Raw genomic sequence first — 26,068 nt, forward strand, 5'->3', positions numbered from 1 at the left:
TTCTTGTGTCATTTCTAAGTGCTTTTGAAAGACCTCTCAGACACTCCTGGCTGTCTTCTTTTTCCTTCAGTTACAGCCCATGTATTCAAATGAAAATTTAAAAGATAATTTTGGAGAAAGCATTACTTATATTTCCATCTCCATGTTTTCAGAACTGCTGTTTCCTTTCCCAGTGCACAGGGAAGCTATAAGCTTATTATTAATTGGTAGCCTCCTCCAACCACTACTTTCTTTCCCGATTTAGAATTCTTTTCAGTTTCTTCTTCGTATCAGCTGTATTCTTCATCAGTTGGGTGTAATATTAAGTACTTACTTCTTAAACAGAGTGTTGATTCCAGAGCTGAAAAGAGGGTATGCAAGGGTTAAAGTGTAGCCACAGCCAGTTATTTTAGACTCTACTGCCCCCTGGAGGTTGATCTCATTAGCTACCCCTCTTACATTATCTTTCCTATGCTCAAATTGAGCCGAATTGCTGAGGGGTGCTCTGATTTCCATAGCTATGCTCTATTTCTGTTGTCAAATTACTCCTTCCTCCTCACACCATTTCTTTAGTCAGCCCCTGCTCCAAGTTCCAACTTGAAATACTGAAAATTTGAAACACTGAATTTGAAACTCCAAATGAAACACTGAAATTAACTAAACATTTTTTTACTCGGTAACAGAGTGACAAAAATTGTGAGTTTACAAAGCTCAGGATTTTATCCTCAAGCAACTGAAGCATACATGATACTAACTGATTCTATCTAACTTGGTTGCTACACCCATTTATTCAGAAACCTCAGGCAGCTTCCAGTGCAAATGCTATCTTCCTAGTTGAACACTTGTTTCCTTCCAGAGACTGCTTCTGCCTGACTGGTGTCCAAATCTGCTTCTTGACTCCCTGTGTGAGAAAAGTACTTTGCTATCTGAGGAACTGGTTTCTTTTGTTTGTTGTGTTTTTTTGTAGAATTTATAGCAGTCCACAGTAATCTCAGTGATACTTGCCTCCTTATTGTATAAAGAGCCCGGTTTGTACATGTCCTATTCTTCCCTTAAGGAAGGAGGGCAGAATATTCTCCCCACCCCTTAACTGCCACCCTAAATGTGCCACTTTGGCATGTGGATTATTTTGAGCTGAAGGCAATCAAGGTCCCAGAGAGTCAGGAGAAACTTTTACTTCTTTCTTAAATGCCTAAAAGAATGTAGATGGGGGTTGGGGTGTGTGTATGTGTGGGATTGGGCCAGAAAGAGAGCTATTACCTGAGATAACTGTTTTTTACTTTCCAGTTTTATTGAGATATAATTGGCATACAGTACTGTATGATACAGTACTGTATCACAATAAGGTTAGTGAACATCTATCATCTCATATAGATACAAAATTAAGGAAGTAGAAAAAATTTTCCTTGTGATGAGAACTCTTAGGATTTAATCTCTTAGCAACTTCTATATATAACATGCAGCAGTGTGAATTATATTTATCAGGTTATATATTATATCCCTAGTACTTATGTTTCCTGTAACTGGAAGTTTGTACCTTTTTTTTTTTTTTTTTTTTTTTTTTTTGTGGTACGCGGGCCTCTCACTGTTGTGGCTTCTCCCGTTGCGGAGCACAGGCTCCGGACGCGCAGGCTCAGCGGCCATGGCTCACAGGCCCAGCCGCTCCGCGGCATGTGGGATAGTCCTGGACCGGGACACGAACCCGTGTCCCCTGCATCGGCAGGCGGACTCTCAACCACTGCGCCACCAGGGAAGCCCGGGAGTTTGTACCTTTTGACCGTCTTCATCCAATTCCCCATCCCCCCATCCCCTGACTTGGTAGCAAAAAATCTGATCTTTTTCTTTGCCAGGCCGCATGGCTTGCAGGATCTTAGTTCCCTGACCAAGGATTGAACCTGGGCCTTCGGCAGTGAAAGCGCCAAGTCCTAATCATGTACCGCAGGGAATTCCCAAATCTGATCTTTTTCTATGAGTTTGTTTGTTTTTTAAGTATAATTGACCTACAACACTATGTTAGTACCTGTTACATCACATAATGATTTGATATTGCTAAACATTTCAAACTGATCTCCATAAGTCCAGTTGTCATCTGTCACCCTACAAAAATATTACATAGATTTGGACTATACTCCCCACACTGTACATTTCATACCCATGACTCATTTATTTTGCAGCTGGAAATTTGCACCTCTTAATCACCCTCAACTATTTCTTTCCTTTCTGCACCCCACACCCCTCTGACAACCACCAGTTTGTTCTCTGTATCTATGACTCTGTTTCTGTTTTGTTATGCTTGTTCATTTGTTTTGTTTTTTAGATTTCACATATATGTGAAATCATACAGTATTTGTCTTTCTCTGTCTGGCTTATTTCACTTAGCATAATGCCCTCTAGGTCCATCCATGTTGTTGCAAATGGCAAGATTTCATTTTTTTTATGGCTGAGTAATATTCCATTATATATATATATATATATATTACATCTTCTTTTTAAAATTTTTTGGTTGCATTGGGTCTTCATTGCTGCGTGGGCTTTCTCTAGTTGTGGCGAATGGGCTACTCTTTGTTGCACTGCATGGGCTTCTCATTGCGGTGGCTTCTCTTGTTGTGGAGCACGGGCTCTAGGCATGCAGGCTTCAGTAGTTGCAGTGCGTGGACTCAGTAGTTGTGGCTTGCAGGCTCTAGAGCACAGGCTCAGTAGTTGTGGCACATGGGCTTAGTTGATCTGTGGCATGTTGGATCTTCCCGGACCAGGGCTTGAATCCGTGTCCCCTGCATTGGCAGGTGGATTCTTAACCACTGCGCCACCAGTGAAGTCCTGCCTTTTTTTTTTATTAGGTTGCTTTTTTTGATGTTGAGTTGTATGAAATCTTTGTATATTTTGGATATTATCCCTTTATCAGATATATCATTTGTAAATATCTTCTCCCATTCAGTAGGCAGCCTTTTCATTTTGTTGATAGTTTCCTTCACTGTGAAAAAGCTTTTTAGTTTGATGTAGTGCCATTAAACATTTTTTGCTTTTTCTTCCCCTACCTGAGGAGACATATCCAAAAAATAATTACTAAGACCAATGTCAAAGAGTTTACTGCCTATGTTTTCTTCTAAAATTTTTATGGTTTCAGGTTTAACATTTAAGTCTTTAATCCATTTTGAATTTATTTTTGTGTATGGTGTGAGAGAGTAGACCACTTTGATTCTTTTGCATGTAGGTGTCCAGCTTTCCCAGTGCCATTTCTTGAAGAGGATGTCTTTTCCCCATTATATATTCTTACCTCCTTTGTTGTAGATTAATTGCCCATATATGTGTGGGCTCATTTCTGGGCTCTCTATTCTATTCCATTGATCTATGTATCTGGTTTTGTGCCAGTACCATACCATTTTGATTACTATAGGTTTGTAGTATAGTTTGAAATCAGGGAGCATAATGACTGCAGCTTTGTTCTTCTTTCTCAAGATTGTTTTGGCTATTTGGCCTCTATTGTGTTTCCATACAAAGTTTAGAATTATTTATTCTAGTTCTGTGAAAAATGCCATTGGTATTTTGATAGGGATTGCATTGAGTCTGTAGATTGCCTTGGATAGTATGGTCATTTTAACAATATTAACTCTTCCAATCCATGAACATGTTATATCTTTCCATTGTTTGTATCATCTTCAATTTCTTTCATCAGTGTCTTATAGTTTTCTGAGTACTGGTCTTTTACTTCCTCAGATTTACTCCTAGGTATTTTATTCTTTTTGATGTGATTGTAATTGGGATCATTTTCTTAATTTCTCTTTCTGATAGTGTGTAGAAATGAAACAGATTTCTGTATATTAATTTTGTATCTGTAACCTCACCAAATTTATTGGTGAGTTTTAGTTATTTTTTTGGTGGCATCTTTAGGATTTTCTATGTATAGTATCAGGCTGTCTATAAACAATGACAGTTTTACTTCTTTGGGAATCAATGTCTTGCTCCTGATCTTAGAGGAAGTGCTTTCAGCTTTTCACTGTTGAGTATGATGTTAGCTGTGGGCTTGTCATATATGGCCTTTATTATGTTGAGGTATGTTCCCTGTATACCCACTTTGTTGAGAGTTTTTTTTTTAAATTATAAATGGATGTTTAATCTTGTCAAAAGCTTTTTATGTATCTGTTGAGATGGTCACATGATTTTTATTCTTCAATTTGTTTGGTGTTTCACATTGATTGATTTGTGGGTATTGAACCACCCTTGCATCCTTAGGATAAATTCCACTTGATCATGTTGTATGATCCTTTTAATGTACTGTTGGATTTGGTTTGCTAACATTTTATTGAAGATTTTTGCATCCATGTTCATCAGTGATATTGGCCTTTAATTTTCTTTTTTTGTGATATCTTTGTCTGGTTTTGGTATCAGGGTGATGCTGACCTCATAGAATAAGTTGTAAAGCATTCCTTCCTCTGCAATTTTTTGGAATAGTTTGAGAACTCTTCTCTAAACGTTTGATAGAAGTCATCTATGAAGCCATCTGGTCCTGGACTTCTGTGTATTGGGAGTTTTTAAAAAATTACTGATTCAATTTTATTAATGATAATTGGTCTGTTCATATTTTCTGTTTCTTCCAGTTTAGTCTTGGGAGAGTGTACATTTCTAGAAATTTGTCCATTTCTTCTAGGTTGTCCATTTTATTGATGGGTGATTATTCATGGTAATCTCTTACAAACCTTTGTATTTCTGAGGTGTTGATTGTCACTTCTCCTTTTTCATTTTTGGTTTTATTAATTTGGGCCCTCTCTTTTTTTTCTTGATGAGTCTGGCTAAAGGCTTATCAATTTGTTTATCTTTTTTGAGGAATCAGCTCTTAGTTTCATTGATCTTTTCTTTTTTTTTTTTTTTTTTTGCCTCTATTTCATTTATTTCTGCTCTGATCTTTATAATTTCCTTCCACTAACTTTGGGTTCTGTTTGTTCTTCTTTTCTAGTTCCTTTAGATATAAGGTTAGGTTGTGGGGGTTTTTTGAGATTTTTCTTATTTCCTGAGGTAGGCTTGTATTACTATAAACTTCCCTCTTAGAATTGCTTTTGCTGCACCCCATAGATTTTGTATCATTGTGTTTTTGTTTTTGTTGTCTCCAAGTATTTTACTTTTTGATTTTTTTCAGTGATCCATTGGTTGTCTAATAACATGTTGGTTAGCCTCCATGGGTTTATGTTTTTTGCTGTTTTTATCTTGTAGTTGATTTTTAGTTTCATAGTGTCATGGTTGAAAAAGATACTTGACATGATTTCAGTTTTCTTAAATTTATTGAGATTCTTTTTGTGGCCTGTCATGTGTCTATCATGCTATAATGTTCAATGTACACTTGAAAAGAATGTGCATTTGGCTGCTTTTGGATAGAATGTTCTATATTATATTATATATATATAAATATATCTCTCTATATGTTCATATATATATGAACATATATATGTTCATTTGGTCTAATAAGTCATTTAAAGCCACTGTTTCCCTACTGAGTTTCTTTCCGGATGACCTGTCCATTGATGTACATGGGGTGTTAAAGTCCCCTACTATTATTGTGTTACTGTCAATTCCTCCCTTTATAGCTGTTAATATTTGCTTTATTTATTTAGGTGCCTGCATCTTTTAAAAGTGTATCTTAAATAATCATCATATTATTATAACACCTTAGAAAATTAACAATAATTATTTAATATCATTTAATGTTCAGTTCTAATTTTTCCAAATAACTGAGTTTTTTTCCCCAAACTATGATCTGATCAAATTCATGCATTACATTTGATTGTTACATTTCAAAAATTTCTCTTAATCTTAACAAATCCCCCTGATTTTCTTATTAGATTGATTTTTTTTTTTTTGAGAGAGAGAGAGGGTGAGAGAGAGATCAGGCTAGATGACTTATAGAATGTCCACATTCTGGAATATGATATTGACTTTTGAGGAAGCCTAGTTGTCTTATGGAATATTTGATATTCTTGATTTGCCTGATTATTTCCTTACTGTGTAATATAACTTGTTCCTTTATCTTCTGGAAGTAGCTCTGAAGTCTTAATTAGGTTTAAGCTAAACTTTCGGTAAAAAATATTTGGTGAAAGAAAAATAGGTAATGCTGTGAACCTCAAATACATCTCTGGAGGCACATAATGTCAGGTTGTCCCATTATTAGTGATGGTGAGTTTGATTACTTAGTTAAGGTGATGACAGCCTAATTTCTCCAACGATATGGTGTGTCCTTTTTTTGAAATTAGCAAGTAATTTTGGGGTGACACTTTGACAACTAGCACAATGACTCATTCTCCAATTAAACTTAGTGGTTTTAATATCCATTTGCTTGAGGAAATGGTACATGACCCTTTGATGGAGCTCTTTTAAACATTTTTTTTTTTTAAGAAGTTATTTTGCAATGCTTGAAAGGTTCCTGCCCACTGGCATTCAGAAAGTGGAGGAGGAGGCCAGGAGAACGTCAGCTACCAAGAAGAGGTTTAAACACGGTGGAGCCCCCAGATACTAATATTTTCTCTTAGGGCAAAGAGCTCAGTCACAGAGCACTGACGGATGCTGAGGGTCTGAAGTTCCATTTCTTCAAATTTTTTGGAGACTGGCAATCCCTTTAGGAAAGCTCTTCTCTCTCCTCCGGCAGCCAGTAAGCCTTTGCCCCACTGTTACTCTTACCAGGGCACAAAAGAGACATTTAGAAAGGAAGGAGTGGGCAACAGAGAAAGAGAGAGGCCTTCGTGAACTTTTTGCTTTCAGCAAGCCTACCCTTATTGATGGTTCTTCTTTAACCCATATTATCTGGTTTTCCTTTTCAGTACTCCATTGTGGAACTGCAAGTAAGTAGAAGTTTCTTTTTCTTTTCTGTCAGTTGTGGAGAAGGTGGTTGGTGCTAAAGCTTGAAGTCAGCAACGACTCTGGGATCTTGGCCCAGAGCCTGAGACTCTGCACCAGCACAAAGTACCTGCAGTCCCGCCTAAGCTGTGCCTGTTCTCTTGCCTCTGCCCACCCTGCCCCTCTCAGTGTTAAACCTCTGTAAATAAGGACACCAACCTCTATAGTGATGAACCTTCCTACTCTGATGCCTGTACCTTCTCTGTACTGTATCAGTCCAACGAGGGTTTGTTCTGTACTCTTAGTCTTTGGGTTGGCTATTATCACAGACACTCAACCATTGAACATGACAAGAATACCTGTGAGAAGTATTAAGAAGGCAAAATTCCTCACAGCTTCTCCTCCATTTTTCTGTCAAATTACCTATCATTCAGGTATCTTACAATCAGTCCCCTCAGCATTGCCCCGCTTAAGGGACCAAGAATAATCACTCTTTGTAAAGGGCATCCTAAAGCCCACTTTCTGAAACATGATAACATTTTAAAGGACTCAGTCTGATTGTTTGTATCCACAAGGGCCCTTTTCTTCCTGGACACAGACCATGGGGGTCACGAGCGATGGGTGGGATTCTTTAGGTTCTTTTTGCTTCTTTACCTGCTTTCTGCAGTGCAGGGTGGGAATCAAAGAGGCAGGCACGTCATGGGATTTCTTTTTAATGGACACAGGATCCAAACGACAATAGGATTGCACAGTGGCTGAACGTGGTGCCCAGGGAAGGCATTGTAGACCTGTCCTTCCAACTGGCACCAGAGGCGACGCTGGGCACCTACAGTGTGGCTGTGGCAGAGGGCAAGACCTTTGGCACCTTCAGTGTGGAAGAATATGGTAGGTGGGAGAATTAGTAGGTCAAAGTGTTGGACATAATCTTGTGTCAAAATCAGCAAAGGTTAAGTAAAATCTATTAGGAACTAGGTCCAAGATGGTGGAAGATTTGACTTCCAGTGGACCTTGAGCCTCATTATACGCTCATCGTAACACATTAGCATAAGCTAAGTGGCACACCCACCAGAGCCATGACAGTTCCCAGGCTGACCATCAAAGATCAAAAAGTGGACAGTGGCCCAATTACTGGAAATCTCTGCCCCGTCCCCAAAATAGTTGGAATAATCCTCCCGCTCATTAGCCTTTGAAATTACCCAGCCCATAAAAACTAACTGCCCCATATTCTTGGGCCTCTCGCCTTCTGAAATGGCCCACACTCTATCTGTGGAGTGTGTTTCTCTCTAAATAAATCCACTTCTTATCTAAAAACAACAACAAAAAAAAACCCAGAGGGATTATTTATTCCTTTTAGTGCTAAACCGGCTGATAACTTCAGGAGCATTTTACCTTAATAATGCCCTGTTAATTTAATTAGCTAATTAATTATCACTGCTTTATACCCCTCTACTTTAAACTACCTCTTTTTGACCACTACCTGTATGGTAAAACCTTCTTCCTCTTCGTTTTCCATCTCTCTCCAGTGCTGCCTAAGTTTAAGTTGGAAGTGGTGGAACCCAAACAGTTATCAATGGTCGACGATTCTTTCTTGGTGAAAATTTGCTGTAGGTAAGAATAAAGCTCTGGATCCAGTGAGGATTAAAGCTGTATTGAGAGATGTTGTGAGGGAGTGTTATGGAAAGAGGGATTGTGGAGGTAGCAGCTAAACCTTGGGATGCTTTATGTAGTCCAGAGTCAAGAGTTCTGCAAGAACACATGTTCTAATTGTGCTTCTGTCCTTACTTTCCACTGCTGTCTCAGCCAGCATTATTGATTTAGTGTCTCCTTTGTACAGAGCACAATATTGAATCCCATGGGGAAATAGGAGTAAGGAAAAAGAAAGACACTCTTGTTGTCCTTTGGATGGTATTTATTGTGAAATGGCAATACTCTAAGGCTTTGAGCAAAGCAGGGATGTGAATGAGAGCTGGAGAAGGCTAGAACTGTCAGAGTACTTCCAGAGGTGGGAATGTGAGAGAGAAGGAAAAGTGGTGTTTGGAGGAGGAGGGTTGGATCGTAAGTAGAATTGCCCAACTCTGACTCTCATGCTTTTCTGGGTTAGGTACACCTATGGAAAGCCCGTGCCTGGGATAGTGCATGTATCAGTGTGTCAAAAGGCATATATTTACCGGTCTCCAAGGTCAGAAGGGGAATTCCCGTCTGACAGATGCAAGAATATCTCTGGAAAGGTGAGTAAATGGGATGTGGAAAAGGAACCTTAGTTCCTATGTCCTAAAGAGTAAGTAAGCACCAATATAGAAAAGTGGTTAAAAACAAACAAACAAAAACCCAAAGTAGAAAGCATTTCACGTGGTTATTATCCCAGTTCCAAAGAACAAGGCAGTCTTTTTTATCCCCACGAAAGATAAAGCCTTTTAGAATCTGCCTTGGAATCAAGAAATTAACCTAAACCCTTGGGAGATAAAATTTTCCTGTCCTGAAGTGGGTTCTTTTCTCCTCATATCTTGGAACTTCCAAGTTGCTTTATAATTATATATGTGTGGGTATGTACTTCATGTTATGGGATGGGGTTTCTATCTTAAAATTGGAGAAATGAAAGTATAGAGATGAGAACTTACTTTCTTCTACAGGACATCATGAAATGGAAGTAAAGATTAGGTTATTCATCCTCTCTCTCCCTCTCTCTCTCTCTGCTTGTGTCATTAGACTGACAAAGCAGGATGCCTCTCAGCTTCTGTGGCCATGTCTACCTTCAACTTCACTGATCATTCTTACGGATGGGACATCAGTATCGTGGCTACTATGGTGGAAGAAGGGACAGGTAAGTGAGATGCTCCTTGGTTCATTAAGAAAAGAGAAGGGAAAAGAGCTGTCCCAGAGCCAGACCTACTCAGAGGAGTCAAGACCCACCCTCATCGCTGTTTGGAAGGGACTCTGTTCCTAGTTCACAGTCAAAGGGAAATGCCAGATTCCCTCTGCCATCCACTCCCTGTTTCTCCAAAAGTTTGAGGAGGAGGAGTTGGTTTGGATCTTTGGCCAGAAATATATTCAGCTTCCTACTTCCAGTGGCACCATCCTTTCAGGGATTTTATGTTAAACATGAAGGTGAGGATATCAGGTTTTTAGATCATCATACATCTGGTTTCCCTCTGCAGGAGTGGAGGCCAATACCACTCGGTATATCGACGTTTCTTCACGAAGGGGCTCAATGACCTTTGAAGACACCAATTATTATTATTACCCTAATTTCCCCTTCAGTGGAAAGGTATGTTAAAACTTGTCTCTGCACAGACAAAAAAATGCTTAACCATCCACTGTCACCTCCTTCCGGTACACATATGATAATAGCTAACTTAGCATTGTTTGAAGTACTTTATGTGTATTCACTTGTTTAATCTTTACAACAATTCCGAGTTAGGCACTGTTATTGGCCCCACTTTACAAATAAGGAGGCTGAGGCACAGAGAGGTTAAATGATTTTCCCAAGGTCATAAGCTCGTAAGTGTTAACTATGATCAAAGCCAGGCAGCCTGCCTCAGAGTATGTGCTTAACTCCTTGCACTGTGTGTCCTTAATCTCGTATGACACGTGCCTTGAATATTAATGTGACTTCAGTGCCCTTCCTCATGCCAGGGGTTCACATTCTCATGTTTAAATCTTTGAATTTTAGAGCTGCAAGTTATCTGGAGAGACCATCTAGTCTGAGCTTCTGCATCTAGGCAAGGTTAATATCAAGCTTCCTGTGACAGAGAGCCATTCATAGCTCCTGAAGCATTGTTTTTGGAGATTTAAAAATTGGTAGTGTTTTCTTGCTGATTCCTAGCAATCTACCCCTCTCTCCAGCTTAGCTTTCTTCACTTCCCAAACAACTGCTGAACACAAGAATGTTGTACATATTTAGATCCATTTATTCCTTAGTCATCTTTTCTCTAGACCAAGAGTAGATCCAGACTTTCTTAAAGCCTAAGGATTATACAATTTAGGAGTGGAAGGGGTCGCTCTGTAGGAAAATGAAAGCAAAAAAAATGTACAGAGGCTTGGCAGGGGTGTATGCAAATGAAGGGCCCTGACGCTTCATAACCCATGTGGCAAATCTACTTCTGCTCCCTGCCAAGCTACTTCTGTGCGTTTTTCAATTCCTCATAGATCCTACTTTCCAACCCCTACTTTCCACATTTACCTTTCTCTGGACTCTTTCCTGAAATGTATTCTTACAGTTTCAAACTTATACTAAACCTGACTCTAATGCCCTAATGACCTTCACCCCTCAGATAAGAGTTAGGGGCCATGATGACTCCCCCCTCAAGCGTCATACAGTGTTTCTGATGATTCGTGGCGAAAAAGGAACCATGAAGCAGACCCTAACGACTGACGATGAAGGTCTTGCTGCCTTCGAGCTGGACACGGCTAATTGGGACGGGAAAGGCATTTCTCTGGAGGTAAGCACTGGGAGGTCCAGCTTTCCAGGAAGGAAGGCCTCCCTGAAGGAAAACGTCAAAATTTTCCTTTTCCCCCCACTACACCACCACCCACCACCCCTGGGGAATTCCATCTCCCCTATTCACCGGTCCTGCCCTTCAGCTGACAAAAAGTTTTTCTTAGATCCCATTTTTAATAACAATCAAATAAATGACCTTCAGATAAAAATTGCTATTTCTACTAATTCATTTTATAACTTAACTCCATCTCTATCTGATCCTTTATTTGAAATCAGATTAGGGAGGAAAAAGTGGTTCAGAGTCATCTTCTTCCTCCTATTCCCCTTTTCCCTCTTTCTGTTGCTCATTAAAATAACAAAGAAGAGAATTCTAGGTTTTGCATAACTTATAGGGAAGGTTACTTGTATCAGTTATCAGTTGCCACACACTACTGCTTAGCAGACAACTACAGAACTTTAGTGTACACAACAGGAAGTGTTTATTGCTCCTGTAGCTGGTTAGACAGAAGGGCAGCTCTACCGATCTTGGTGGACTTCCTTGTCTGTGGGTCAGCTGACTGTAGGCTGGTGCTCCACACGTCTCACAATCCACCGAGCTAGCCCAGGTATATTCCCATGGCAGTGAAGCGATGCAAGAGCGAAAGCAGACATGCAAGAGCAAAGCAGACGTTCAAGGGCTTTTCTAAGGCTCTACTTATCTTGCGTATGCTAACACCCATTCCCAAGAACAAGTCACATGGTAGGTCCACAGTTAGACTAAAAGGGCACACTTGGTAAAGTGGACTTCCCTGGTGGTGCAGCGGTTCAGACTCTGTGCTCCCAATGCAGGAAGCCTGGGTTCGATCCCTGGTCGTGGAACTAGATCCCACATGCATGCTTCAACTAAGAGTTCGAATGCCACAACTAAGGAGCCCGCCGGCCGCAACTAAGGAGAACGTGTGCTTCAACTAAAGGATCCGGCAAGCCGCAACTAAGGAGCCTGCTTGTCCCAGCTAAGACCTGGTGCAACCAAATAAAATAAATAAAATTAAGAAAAAAAAACTATAAAAAAGGATGTTGCTATGGGGAGGGATGAAGAATTGAGGCCTTTAATGCAATCATCCAGCTACACTACTCAAGCAAATACATATTATTTCTGCTGTGGCTAATTTATGTATTTCTGTACTCTAGGCATCATTCAATCACTCCACTTAGAAATGATTATTATCCTCTATACCTAGTTTTCTTACCTCTGAGATATATCCTTTAATTTCTTAGTCACCGTTATCTCTTCCCTGCTTCAGTCTGTGAAGGTATATCACCCACAATTTCCTGCTTCCTGACAACTATAATTCAGCCCTTATTTTACTCCCCTTTGTACCAACATGCTGCTGCATATAACCACTATTATGGACTCCTCAAATATTCTTGGTTGAACCTCTAGTGAAATACCTACATGCCACTCTTAGGCAGTACAGATTTGAGAATCATAACAAGTCCATGGGGTCAATACGGTTGGGGTACATGAATTTTAAGGCCTTTTTTTCTCTCTCTCTCTTTCTCAGGGCATGTTCGAATTGGAAGAAATGGCATATGATTCAGAAGAAATGCCTCCTTACTACCACAATGCCTACCTGTACCTGGACCCCTTCTACAGCACAACTCGCAGCTTCCTTGCCCTCCACCGGCCAAATGGCATCTTGGAATGTGGCCGGCCCCAGGAAGTGCTGGTGGAGTATTACATCGATCCAGCTGATGCAGAACCTGACCAGGAAGTCATCTTCTCCTACTATGTGAGACTGGGAAATGGGGATGGGTGAGAGTGTGTTGGGAAGGAAAGGGAATGAAGACAGTGAGCTAGACGGGGTGAACAGACAGTCTGGATAGAGATATAATGCAAGCCACGTAGATAATTTCTAAATTTTTAGAAGCCACATTAAAAAAATTAAAAGAACAGAGGAAACTAACTTTTAAAATATATTTTGTCTAACCTAGTATATCCAACATATGATCATTTCCACATGAAGTCAACATAAAAAATTATTAATAGATATTTTACATTCTGTGTTTCAGCTGCATTGCAAATCTTTGAAACTCAAAGTATGTATTTTATACTTAAAGGAGTTTGGACTAGTTACATTGCATGGGCTCCAGTAGTCACATGTGGCCAGTGGCCACTGTGTTTATATAGGTATAAAAGATGGGGGGAAATGGGGAATAAAGAGATTTTGAACAGGAGTCCAGGGAAATTGTGTGGGAAAATAAAACTAGGAATAAATGAGACAATGTTGCTGACCAGGGCTGAAAGGGAGCCCGGTGGATGGGTAAGAGGGAGGTTGAGGAGGGGATGGCAACTCAGAATAAATTTCATTCTGTGTTTCACTGGTCAGTATTTTTAAATAGATGACATAGGGTTAAAAATTAACATCGAGGGCTTCCCTGGTGGTGCAGTGGTTGAGAGTCCGCCTGCCGATGCAGGGAACGCGGGTTCGTGCCCCGGTCCTGGAAGATCCCACATGCCGCGGAGCAACTAGGCCCGTGAGCCATGGCCGCTGAGCCTGCGCGTCCAGAGCCTGTGCTCCGTAACGGGAGAGGCCACAACAATGTGAGGCCCGCGTACCGCAAAAAAAAAATTAACATTGATAGCAGCTCTGCTGGGGAAATAAAGTCACAACTTGTAGACTGAAAGAAATATAAAGGCAAGCAGTTTTACTGGTCATCTTGATGATCGTGAGGAACTTAGACTCATGTGAACCTTGGGTTTGATGGTCCAGAGTCTCTTTATTCCCTTATCATCTCCTTAAAGTTTCTGAGAGAATTTCTCCCCCTGAATCATTCCAGTGTCTTCATCAAGTTAAAACAATCATCCTAAATAACAGAATGAGGAGAGGTAGGTGGGAAATAATAAGGCAGAGTGGTAATACATGTACTGTCTTCGGGACAGAAGTGTGGCGAGGCCTATAGGAGAAAAGTGGAGTTGGGGCTGCTCGGTGTGGAAGATAGTCTGAGAAACCGGCCAGAGAGCCCTTGACTGGAGCCCGAGATGCCTGCCTGCTTAGAAGGCGTCTCAGTGAATTCAGTTTCAAGGGAGAGTGAAGAGGAAGGGAGAGTTAAAAAGAGATTTCTCCTCCAGAGAGTCAAATGTCAGAAGGACTCAAGACAATTTCAAGGTATACTCATTTCCACTGAATTTTTTAAAAAAAATTTTTATTGATGTATAGTTGATTTACAGTGTTGTGTTAGTTTCAGGTGTACAGCAACATGATTCAGTTATTTATATATATATATATATATATATAATTTATATATATATAAATTCTGTTTCAGATTCTTTTCCCTTATAGGTTATTGCAAAATATTTATAGTTCTCTGTGCTATGCAGTATGTCCTTGTTGGTTATTTATTTTATATATAGTAATGTGTATATGTTAGTCCCAAACTCCTAATTTATCCCCAACCCCTTTACCCTCCACCGAATTTTCAATTGAGTGATAAGTTTTAAAAGGTTGTAAGAAACAGAAACAGACTCACAGACATAGAGATCAGACTTGTGGTTGCCAAGGGGAGGGGGGAGGGAGAGGGATGGACTGGGAGTTTGGGGTTGGTAGATGCAAACTATTACATTTAGAATGGATAAACAACAAGGTCCTACTGTAGAGCACAGGGAACTATGCGATGAACCATAATGGAAAAGAATATAAAAAAAGAATGTCTGTATGTGTACAACTGAGTCACTTTGCTGCACAGCAGAGATTGGCACGACATAGTAAATCCACTACACTTCAATAAAAAAAATTTGTTTTAAATAAAAGGTTGTAAGGATGGATTTTAGTAGACTTTATGTTACAAAGATTATAAAAGAATAAAGCTTAGAGATCTTCAAGAAATGGTGTCAGCTATCTATTCTCTCTGGCTCCGTGGCAATGGTGGCCTTTGTCTCCTCCCACCCACCCCGTGGTTGTCACAGACCTCCAACTGGAGGAAGAGTCATCAGGGCTCTTGGTACCATCCAACATTTGACAAGCTGAAGGATGCTCTATGAAGTACTGACCTGGGGTCCAGAACTACGAAAGGAGCCTCTCCTTATGGAGAGATGCAGGGATTGGGCCAAGGCTAAACTCCTCTAACTTCTGTGTTGTTGATGACTTCTTTTTCTCTTCCTTAGTTAATAGGGAAAGGGAATTTGGAGATGGAGGGGCAGAAACGCCTGAAGTCTGAGAGGAAAGGTGAGTGTTCATGCACCTCTTGGAATACTTAAACTTTAAATTTCCAAGAAATAGTTCTTATACTAGAAGCAAGAGTAAGAGCAATGAGAACAGACCATAACAGTAACCACAGAAGACCTGCACCATGAGGCCTGCAGCTGGCTCAGGAAGAAATGCAAACACAGGGTTGGATGTCATTGGTAGGTGAGTGTGTACTCCCATTCCTGAATATCCCCTCTTCCCTTTCAGGACTGAAAAGCTCCTTCTCTCTCTCATTGACCTTCAACTCCAGACTAGCCCCTGATCCTTCCCTGGTGATATATGCCATTTTTCCCGGAGGAGGTGTTATAGCAGACAAAATTCACTTCTCAGTGGAGATGTGCTTTGACAATCAGGTAAAATGGCGTTGAAGAGGGTGAAGGAAATGTCTGGACATAGAGAGAGAGCCTGTGTATGCTGGGGTTGGAGATAAGGCAGGGGTGGGGAAAGAAGGAGTTAATATTGAAGCTGGATATCATGTTCTCTATCTTTCGCATGGTCTGTTGAACTCTCCCGCTCTCCCGCTTCTTTTAAAAGGTCATGCTGGGAAGTCACGTGTTCTATATAGCTATTCCACAAATTCTCTTTCTTTCTACTTTCTGTCTTTGAAACTTTCTACATTATTCTACCGTGCTGCTTAGTTTTTCCAATTGTTTTACAAGACACTGTTTCTAAAGGGCAATACTTTACAAAGAAAAATCAGTATAAAAATGAGGGAGTGAGCTGGGGACCATACTTAGGGCATATGGGTGATGACTGTTTCTCCTCCTCTCCAGGCTGACCTGATCCCCACATTATCCTTTTCTCTTCCCCAGGTTTCCCTTGGCTTCTCACCTTCCCAGCAGCTTCCAGGAGCAGATGTGGACCTGCAGCTGCAGGCAGCTCCCCAGTCCCTGTGTGCGATCCGGGCCGTGGATGAGAGTGTCTTGCTCCTTAGACCAGAGAGTGAGCTGAGCAACAGCTCTGTGAGTGGCCTGCTGACGTGGTGGCAAGAGGGAGTCAACAGAGAAGACAGACTGACAGCATCAGAATTAAGAGATGGATTCCAGGCAGTGGGAAAGAGAGTCTCAGGGAAATATTGCATCTCTACAAGGTGGTAGCAAAGCTGGTGTGGAAATGAATGTAGAAATGATGATATGGGGACTTCCCTGGCAGTCCAGTGGTTAGGACCCTGTGCTTTCACTGCCGTGGGCCCAGGTTCAATCCCTGGTCAGGGAACTAAGATCCCACAAGCCATGCGTCACGGCCAAAGGAAAAAAAAAAAAGAGAAAGAAATGATGATATGAGACGGACACGGTTAATACGGTCACAGCGATCAGTATCAGGAAAGATGAAATAGGACATGAGGGTGACAGATTATGAAAAAAGATGAACTAGAGGAAGGGGTTATGATGGAAGAAATTCTGGAATGATGAAGAGAAATAATACAAGAGCAGTAAACTGTGCCACCAGAATGAGAATCTGAGAGAAGTTTCTCAACTGATTTCACTATGTCAATATTTTATTTTCTTAAGAAAAAAAAAATTATTTCCTTTTCTGTCTTTTCTCAGGTCTATCGTATGTTCCCATTCTGGTATGGTCACTACCCCTATCAGGTGGCTGAATATGACTGTCCAGGGTTTGACCCATGGGAGTTTTCCCAGCCCCGCATTGGTGTACTGCCCGAGGAGCGTTGGGGCAGGCGTACTTATCTATGGAGGCCTTCGTTCCCTCAAAGCATAGCTCTTTTCCAGTTTTTCCAGGTAAATATTCTTACCCATTTTGTTCTCATAGAAACAACTGTGGTGGGAGGGGGAAAGGAAAGCCCACATCTAATAAAGCAGGCAGAGTCATATGGGCACTGGCAGGGGCAAAATCTTGAAAGAAACTCCTGACGGGTAAGGCAGCCTCACTTGGTCCTCATGCTTGTAGAAGTCACCTACTGTCTGAGGCTATACACTAGTCCTCTCTCTGGGGTCTCCAAACATTGACTTCCATGGGATCAGCCAAGAAGGAACATGAAGAGAGGTAGACCAGAAGTCTCTCTTATGAAAGCTACTGCACCTATTTTATCCACAGAAGTTTGGGATGCTTTAGCCCACATCTGATCAGGAGGTCTCCGAGGTCAGGAAGTGGGTCTTGTTCATCTTTGTATTCTCTATAATGCCTGATCCTTCATAATGCTCAATATATTTTTGTTGAATTGATTGAGCTGATATGGTCTCTGCCCTTAGAAAATTCAGTCCAAATCAAATAATAAGGATACATTTACTAACGTTTGGAAGAAGTATTAAACATATTGAACGATGAAATAAATGGAATACTACTATTCAGCCAAAAACAGAATGAAATCTTGCCATTTGCAACAACCTGGATGGACCTTGAGGGCATTATGCTAAGTGAAATAAGTCAGACAGAGAAAGACAAATATCGTATGATCTCACTTATATGTGGGATCTAACAACAACAACAACAACAGCAACGAAACAAGCTCATAGATACAGAGAATAGATTGGTAGTTGCTAGAGGTGGGAGGTGGAGGGGGGTAAAATGGGTGAAGGTAGTCAAAAGGTACAAACTTCCAGTTACAAAATGCATAAGTCTTGGGAATGTAACGTACAGCATAGTGACTATAGTTAGTGATACTGTATAGCATATTTGAAAGTTGCTAGAGAATAGATCTTAAAAGTCCTCATCACAAGAAAAAAATTTTTTGTAATTATATATGGTAATGGATGTTAACTAGACTTGTTGTGGTGATCATTTTGCAAAAACGTATGTATATGTGTGTACATACATATGCATAATACATCTATCTCTCTCTATATATATAAACACAATGAAATAAGTTTAATTGAAAAGCTTTCACACTAGCTGGACTAGAAGTGAACCAATCTTGGTGGCTGAGTATTGGTCTTACAATTAATAGGCAAAGAATGTGTTAGTTTAACCCTTTGAGGGTGAAATTTCAAGGCAGTAGCCCTTGTAGTAAGGGAGAGGACCCCCTTAACTCTTCATTCTCTGGTCCCTTTGGTGCCTCTCAGGATGTGGGCCTGAAAATACTGTCCAACGCCGAAATCAAGAAGACAGACTGCAGTTACCGAATTTCAGAATACAGGGATGCAAAGAGACGTAAGCTGCCTCTGTGGCTTGCAGATTCACTGAGATATTTAGCATCATGGAACTCTGAAAACTCCCTCTTTGCCTCCTATTCTTGCACTGAGCCAGTAGCCAGAATGATAATGGATTGTGGGTTATAGATGAAGGCAGTTTCCCTAGGATCTCACTCTCTCTCTGTCTCTGGGGAGGGCTTTTGAAGCCTGAAGCCCTTATCTACTCATTCCCTGGCCAGACGTCCATGTCTGTCATTTCCCGATAGCCTCACGACCAGTCAGTTCCTCAGTGGTCCTTCCTCCTCATCTCTCTCTCTTTTTTTTTAAAACTAATTAATTTATTTATCTTTTTATTTTTGGCTGTGTTGGGTCTTCATTGCTGCTCATGGGCTTTCTCTATTTGCGGCGAGCGGGGGCTACTCTTCGTTGAGGTGGCTTCTCTTGTTGCGGAGCATGGGCTCTAGGCGTGTGGCCTCCATTAGTTGTGGCACGAGGGCTCAGTAGTCGTGGCTCTCGGGCTCTAGAGCGCAGGCTCACTAGCTGTCCTTATCTCAGACTGGATGTTCTCTGCTTCCCTCTGAATTTCTTGCTGGTTTTCTCTCCACCTCAGTTTATCACATGACATAAGTCTTCTGCTTTTTCCCTTGTTCTTAGTCTCCTCAGAACTCTATTCAACTTCCAGGAGACCACTAATTCAGCCAGAGGATTCTCAGGTTCGTCAGTACTTCCCGGAGACTTGGCTCTGGGATCTGTTTCCTGTTGGGTAAGTGATGCCTAAAAGGTATAACAAAATTATACATACAGTGTAGATTCAGCAGAGAACTGACTCAGATAATTTCTAATGAACCTAAGTCTCAAGCCAAGAAGGTTTAATGGGGATATGAGAACGTGTTTCTTTCCCTGGATTCTTAAACAGGTACATACAATCACTCAAAACAAATTCACACATCTTCACATTTGCACAGTGCAGACAGGGCATTCTCACTGCAGGGCCACACAAACGGAAAGGCACATCTTGATATTAGTTTGGTTCTTGCGCACTGCTTACCACCTCATTTTGACAAACCCTAAGAAGGCATATTCTCACCAATTCAGAGGGCACTGGGCTCTCTTACAGGTATGTTTGCACACAGATGCCCACCCACACATGCTCCCCTCCTCACATCCTCAGACACCCCCCCCTTCTCCCATACTTGTACATCCTCACTCGAAGATTCACACTCTGAGATTCATGTGGGCCACCATTGCGGTTGCCTTTTTGCTTTTTCCCCCACGCACAACAGCAACGAAATATTCACTTCTGCAGACAAATTTGTAGCTTAATTCCCAACTGCCTTTCTCCTGCTGTCTGCTTCACCTGGGTTCTTGTATTCTCACAGTAACTCAGGGAAGAAGTCTGTCCGCGTCACAGTTCCTGATACCATCACCACATGGAAGGCCATGACTTTTTGCACTTCCCAGTCCAGAGGCTTTGGTCTTTCACCCACTGTTGGACTGACTGCCTTCAAGCCATTCTTTGTTGATCTGACTCTCCCTTACTCGGTAGTTCGTGGAGAATCCTTTCGTCTGACTGCCACCATCTTCAATTATCTGAAGGAGTGCATCTGGGTAAGAGCTGGGGATGCAAGAAGCAGGTGTCAGTCCCTAAACTGGAAGCGTACCAATTTTCCCTGAGAAAGAAATGAGATGTCGGTGTCTCTGCGCCCATATTTTCCTAAACCTCTGTGTATTGTCTCCTTTACTCCGACCCTTTATCACTCAAATATCCCCTTCAGGTTCAGACTAACCTGGCTAAATCAGAGGAGTACCAGGTGGAACCAGGGACAGACTCTCAGGCCTCCAGCTGTCTCTGTGCTGATGAATCAGAATCCTATCACTGGAATATCACAGCTGTCAAACTGGGTAAGAGAAGGAAGTGGCAGATGGGCAAGGAAAGCACAGAGACTGAGAACTCTACCCTTTCCTCTACTGTATTTGCTTTGTTTTCTCTTTCCTCTTCTTTGTGTTTGCCTCTGTTTTTCTCCCTCCTAAGTCTATGTTATAAAAAAATAAGCGAATATTCTTTGGTAGATGACCAAAACATTATCCACACTGGACTATTTTGAGAGTGAAAGAGGGAGATTTTAATATTTACGCCAGGACAAGAGATATGTTACTAGTCAAATACTTACTATGGGCCAGGCACTGTCCTAAGTGTTTCACATGAATTAACTCATTTAATCATCACAATAATCCTATGAGATGTCATTTGCTCTTGGATTAAGTCCTTGCAACTCAAAGTACAGTCTTTGGGTGTATTAGTTATCTACTGCTGCTTAACAAATTACCCTAAAATTTAGCAGCTTAAAAGAACAAACATTTATTATCACACAGTTTCTGTGGGTCAGTAATTTGTGCAGTTTAGCTGGGTGCCTCTTGCCCAAGGTCTCTCATGAAGTTCAGCCAGGGCTGTGTTCTCATCCAAAGACTTGCCCAGGAGAGAACCCACGTCCAAGCTCATTCCAAAGCCTTTGATCCTCATGGACTGTTAGACTGAAGGCTGCAGTTCTTGGCCTCAGGTGTTGGCTAGTGGCCTCCTTCAGTTTCCCATCACATGAATCTCCCCACTGGGCTGCCTCATGACATGACAGCTGGCTTCCTCCAGAGTTCGTGGCTTGAGAGGAAGAGTGCACCTGAGACAGAAGCTGCAGTCTTTTTTATAACCTAAGCTCAGCCGTGATATCTCATTGCTTCTGCCCTATCCTCTCCATTAGAAGCGAATCACTAAATCCAGCCCACAGGCAAGGAGAGGGGATTACAAAACAGTGTAAATATCAGGAGGCAGGGATCACTGGGGTCCCTTAGAGGCCACCTACCGCAGAATGTGGGCCCCACCCCGGATATACTGAAATAGAGTTTGTATTGTAACAGACGAGAGCCGCAGGTGATTTGTATGCCGTTAAGTTTTGCCGTTAAGTTTAAGAAGCACTAGTCTAGAGGGGAAGAGACCTCATTGGTACCTCTGCCAATAGGGCTGATGTCTTCCTTTTGCCCTCTTTCTTCTCAGGTCATGTAAACTTCACCATCAGCACTAATATTCTGGACTTAAATGAACTCTGTGGGGACCAGAAGGTCCAGAAAAGGGCCAGAAAAGGGCCAGAGTGACACACTCATCAAACCAGTTCCAGAAAAGGGCCAGAGTGACACACTCATCAAACCAGTTCTGGTCAAGGTGAGTTTTCTGCAGGCCTAACTTCAGAGGTAGAGGCAGCAACCAAGCCAGGGATGTTCAGTGTGTGTCTAACCATGTCAGTTAGTCTCTTGCAGCAGTCTTACTCCAACTCCAATCAGGTAGCTCATCTTTATCCTTCCCTGACCCCCTTCTGCCCTTAACTACTTGCTTAACCCATACTGATGGTCTATGGAAGTACCTAATACAGTACCTGTTACTTTGCAGACACTCAATGAATGTTAGTTTCTCCTAAGAAAATCCCTAATGTCATCATTTGCTGCTTCCTGTCATCATGAACCCCATTGTCAATCCTGTCTCTTAGAAGTTTCCTAAACTTATCCTTAGCTCTAGCCCAGAAAGAATTTTACTGAGAGACCCCTCCCTGGGTTGAAATGGAGTCCTTCTGAATGTCAAAGAGAAGCTCTGTTCTCTCCAGTTCTGAGTGAAGCCCTGGAGCGCAGGCAGGGCCTCTTCTCCCGTTTCCCTTCCCCTTCCTATTCCTTCAGTGCCACCTGCCCTGATACTCATCTATGTTTTTTCACCCATCCTTGTCTCTCTCCATGTCAGCCAGAAGGAGTCCTTGTGGAGAAGACACACAGCTCACTGTTGTGCCCCAAAGGTGAGTGAACACAGAGAGGGGTTGGTGTGAGAATTCCCTTAGCAACAGGAGATCTTCTTAGGCAAAAGGAGAAATATACAGGACAAGAAGAAATAGGAGAGTCTAGGGGTGCCATTCCCAATGGGGCCAAGTAGCTGAAAGGCAGGATGAAGAAGAGAAAATGTACAGCACAGTTATATCTCTCGCTGGAATTTATTTTCAGCAAAGACCACTGTGAATAGGGAAAAAAAATCTACCTCCAACCCACGGAAAGCACTGGGTATAGAAAACCCTGGATTACGGCAATTTTTTCTGTGGTTTGGGTGTGAGAACCCCCACTATTTCCACCTTTTATTGTTTTACCTTTTCTCTGCCCCTCATAGGAAAAGTGGCTTCAGAATCCATCTCCCTGGAGGTCCCTGTGGATGTTGTTCCTGATTCAGCCAAGGCTTATGTTTCTGTTCACGGTAAGCAACCAGAGATTCTCGGCTCAAAAAGGAAAAATGGGGCCAGAGGCTGCCAAGGTGTGGCATGGGTTGAGGTCTATGGCCCTACCTGGAGGAAGGTATGGTAGATTAGAAGTGATGAAGGAAGAAGAGCTTATTTTACAAAGTGGGCAAACACAGCCTGTGCAGTGCAGGTGGGATTAGATAGACGTATACTCTGGTTAAAAACAGCAAAGAGTCTGGGCAGGAGGAAGTTAAAGGTCGTTGAAGCTTGATATGTATTTAGGTTTAGGTCTATAAATTGGGTGGAGGGGAGACGAAATGTTTGCAGGAACCATTTAAAAATGAGGACTTCATATATTTGAGTACAGTTTTGGGAAGATTCAACCATATTTACATAGGACATGCCACTTCTTTAGGCAAGAAGAGGGAACAAATAGAAAAACATGAGCCTGAAAGTTGTATCAAACTGGCTTAGGATCCCAGTTCTGCCGTTTAATAGCCATGTGAACTTGGATAAGTTAATGAACAATTTCAGGGCTTCCCTGATGGCGCAGTTGCTGAGAGTCCGCCTGCTGATGCAAGGGACACGGGTTCGTGCCCCGGTCCGGGAAGATCCCACATGCCGCGGAGCGGCTGGGCCCGTGAGCCATGGCCGCTGAGCCTGCGCGTCCGGAGCCTGTGCTCTGCGACGGGAGAGGCCACGACAGTGAGAGGCTCGCGTACTGCAAAAAAAAAAAAAAAAACCCAAAATTTCGATCCTTCTTTTCCCTTCTGTAAGACAGTGATAATAACCTACCTTTCAGGATTGGTGTAAAGATTAAATATAATAAATTTCCCAGCACAATATCTTGCACATAGTAGAAGGCCTATACATGTTAGGTTCTTTCTGTACTCTAACCCCCTACCCACATCCCTTCCAGGTTAAAATGTCTCCGTTTTGGCTGTATTTGATTCATACCTCTGGTACAGCACTCACCTCACTGTATTATAGCTCACTGTCTGTCTTTCTTCCACACTGCATTGAGGGATCCTTGAGGACAAGGGCCATGTCTTTTTCATGTTTGTTTTTAGTACATTTCCTGCAGTTGACTTTCAGTACATATTTGCACATTTGAATTGAACTCAATGACTGAAGTGCAGATGTTCATGAGTCACTTATGTCAGGCTTACTGGCTTGTGAAGTAAATGGAGGGGTCAAGAGACATAACGTGGAAAAGCGTATCAGGAGTGTGTGTGTGTTTGGGAGAGACTTGGTGATTTGGAGGGTGATGTATTTATATGCAGTGGAGGCACTTAGAGATTGAGACTAAGCATTGCAGGTTTTGTTACAAACCTCATCAGCTTCTTAAAAGCCATGAACGCCCTCAGGTGGCCTACATACCTCTCTGTGAACTCCAGCACCTTGTACATACCCGATATTATATATGTTATACTTGCTTATAATAAATTAGCATTGCAATGGATTGTAATTGTTTGCCCCCCCTGACTATGGGCTCTTCGAGGTAGAGACTGTTGCCCCCAAGGTCACAGAGTAGGGACTCACTAAATGATAGTGAATACGTGTTTGTTAAATGTATGATAATAACTCTTAAGGGTTCCTTCTTCTGCCACCACCTTCCTTCCCTCTCCTTTTGGATCCCAGGGGACATCATGGGCACAACCCTGAAGAACCTAGACAGTCTGGTGCAGATGCCAAAGGGCTGTGGGGAGCAGAACATGCTCTTGTTCGCTCCCATCATTTACGTCTTGCAGTACCTGCAGAAGACAGGGATGCTGACTGAGGAAATCAAGTCTCGAGCAGTGGATTTCCTGAGGCTAGGTGAGTTGGTTCACTCTTTCTTCTTGGACACCTTGTCTAGCGCCTATGATCGGTGATAAGACTCAGGGAAGTTCAGCCCCTGAAGTGTCCCTCATCCTTGAAAGCCATGGGGGTGTCTTTTGAAGTTATCACTGTCATCTAAAACCACATCTGGCTTCCCAGGGTACCAGAGGGAGCTGATGTACAAACACTGGAACGGATCCTACAGTGCCTTTGGGGAGCAGGATGAAAATGGAAACACATGGTAATGTTGCCCAGTTCCCCATGAGTTCTGTACCCCAGAGCATAATTCCTGAACCCTCTGGAATTATTCCTCTACCTCTCCCCTTAACCCCATTCCTTCTTGCTTTCTATCCTCTACAACTTTAATACTGTTTATTTCAGCTTCATGTATGGTCAAGCCCCTTACTCTGCTCTCTGACCTTGTACCTCCCAGTTCTTGTCCCCATGAATGCCAATTAATGCCTCCCTTTTCCAAGCTTCCTATGGCATTATGTTTCCTCAACTCCCCTTCTGGAACCATTCAACAGAATAAACTGTGGAACTATTGCACCCTCCCCTGGAAATCCACCCTCATGCCACATTTCCCTCTTCACCCATACAGGCTGACAGCCTTTGTCACCAAATGCTTTGACCAGGCTCAGAGATTCATCTTCATTGATGACAGGAACGTCCAGGATGCTCTCAGGTGGATGGCGGGAAACCAACTCTCCAATGGCTGCTATGCCAATGTGGGAGAGCTCATTCACACAACTATGAAGGTGCGGACCTGCCCAGGGGCCCACAGCCCACTACTGTGTCTGGGAGGAACTTGTACCTCTGAGTAAGAAGAATCAAGAGAGCATCGGCCTGAGAGTCGGTTCTTCAGGTCTCAGGCCTGGCTCTGGGTGACCTTGGTCATTATTCTTAACCAGTCTGAGCATTCAGCTTCCACATCTGTAAAATGAGAATATATACTAGAATATTGTTCTCAAAGTATGGTCCCCAGATCGGCAGCATCGGCACCACCTGAGAACTTGTTTGAAATGCAAATTCCAGGGACTTCCCTGGTGGTCCAAGTGTTTAAGCCTTTGCCTTCCAATGCAGCGGGTATGGGTTCTAACCCTGGTCCGGGACCTAAGATCCCACATGCCTTGCGGCTAAAAAAACAAAACATAAAACAGAAGCAATATTGTAACAAATTCAATAAAGACTTTAAAAATCTTTTAAAAAAAAATCAAAAAAATCTTAAAAAAAAAGAAAGGAAAAGAAATACAAATTCCAGCTCTCACCCCAGACCTACTCTGAGGAACTCTGGGAGTAAGGGCAGCAATTGTGTTTTAACAAGCCCTCTGGGTGACCCTGATACTTGCTAAAGTTTGAGAACCACTGGACTAGAAGATCTCTGAGCCTTTTACTGTTTCCCTAAGTCTGAAGCAAAGCCATTTCCTCTGGTGGGGA

The 26,068-nt window shown here is 42.0% G+C and overlaps 1 protein-coding gene across 1 annotated transcript in view; it reads left to right on the forward strand.

Moving 5' to 3' along the window:
• Positions 1–26,068, forward strand: part of A2ML1 (alpha-2-macroglobulin like 1) — a gene marked incomplete at both ends in the record, with an annotated part of 48,670 nt that overhangs the window by 9,462 nt on the left and 13,140 nt on the right. The window contains 23 exon segments of the mRNA XM_082850960.1: positions 6,783–6,803; positions 7,524–7,683; positions 8,322–8,406; positions 8,900–9,026; positions 9,505–9,619; positions 9,954–10,063; positions 11,070–11,237; positions 12,781–13,008; positions 15,381–15,441; positions 15,670–15,815; positions 16,275–16,424; positions 17,010–17,201; positions 18,483–18,570; positions 19,206–19,314; positions 19,931–20,159; positions 20,327–20,453; positions 21,598–21,662; positions 21,664–21,762; positions 22,330–22,381; positions 22,744–22,827; positions 24,452–24,628; positions 24,791–24,872; positions 25,233–25,389. Coding sequence (XP_082707086.1) covers positions 6,783–6,803; positions 7,524–7,683; positions 8,322–8,406; positions 8,900–9,026; positions 9,505–9,619; positions 9,954–10,063; positions 11,070–11,237; positions 12,781–13,008; positions 15,381–15,441; positions 15,670–15,815; positions 16,275–16,424; positions 17,010–17,201; positions 18,483–18,570; positions 19,206–19,314; positions 19,931–20,159; positions 20,327–20,453; positions 21,598–21,662; positions 21,664–21,762; positions 22,330–22,381; positions 22,744–22,827; positions 24,452–24,628; positions 24,791–24,872; positions 25,233–25,389 — 2,832 coding nt within the window.

The sequence above is a fragment of the Leucopleurus acutus genome (assembly GCF_964270905.1).
Source record: "Leucopleurus acutus genome assembly, chromosome: 11".
In the NCBI taxonomy this organism is placed as follows: Eukaryota; Metazoa; Chordata; class Mammalia; order Artiodactyla; family Delphinidae; genus Leucopleurus; species Leucopleurus acutus.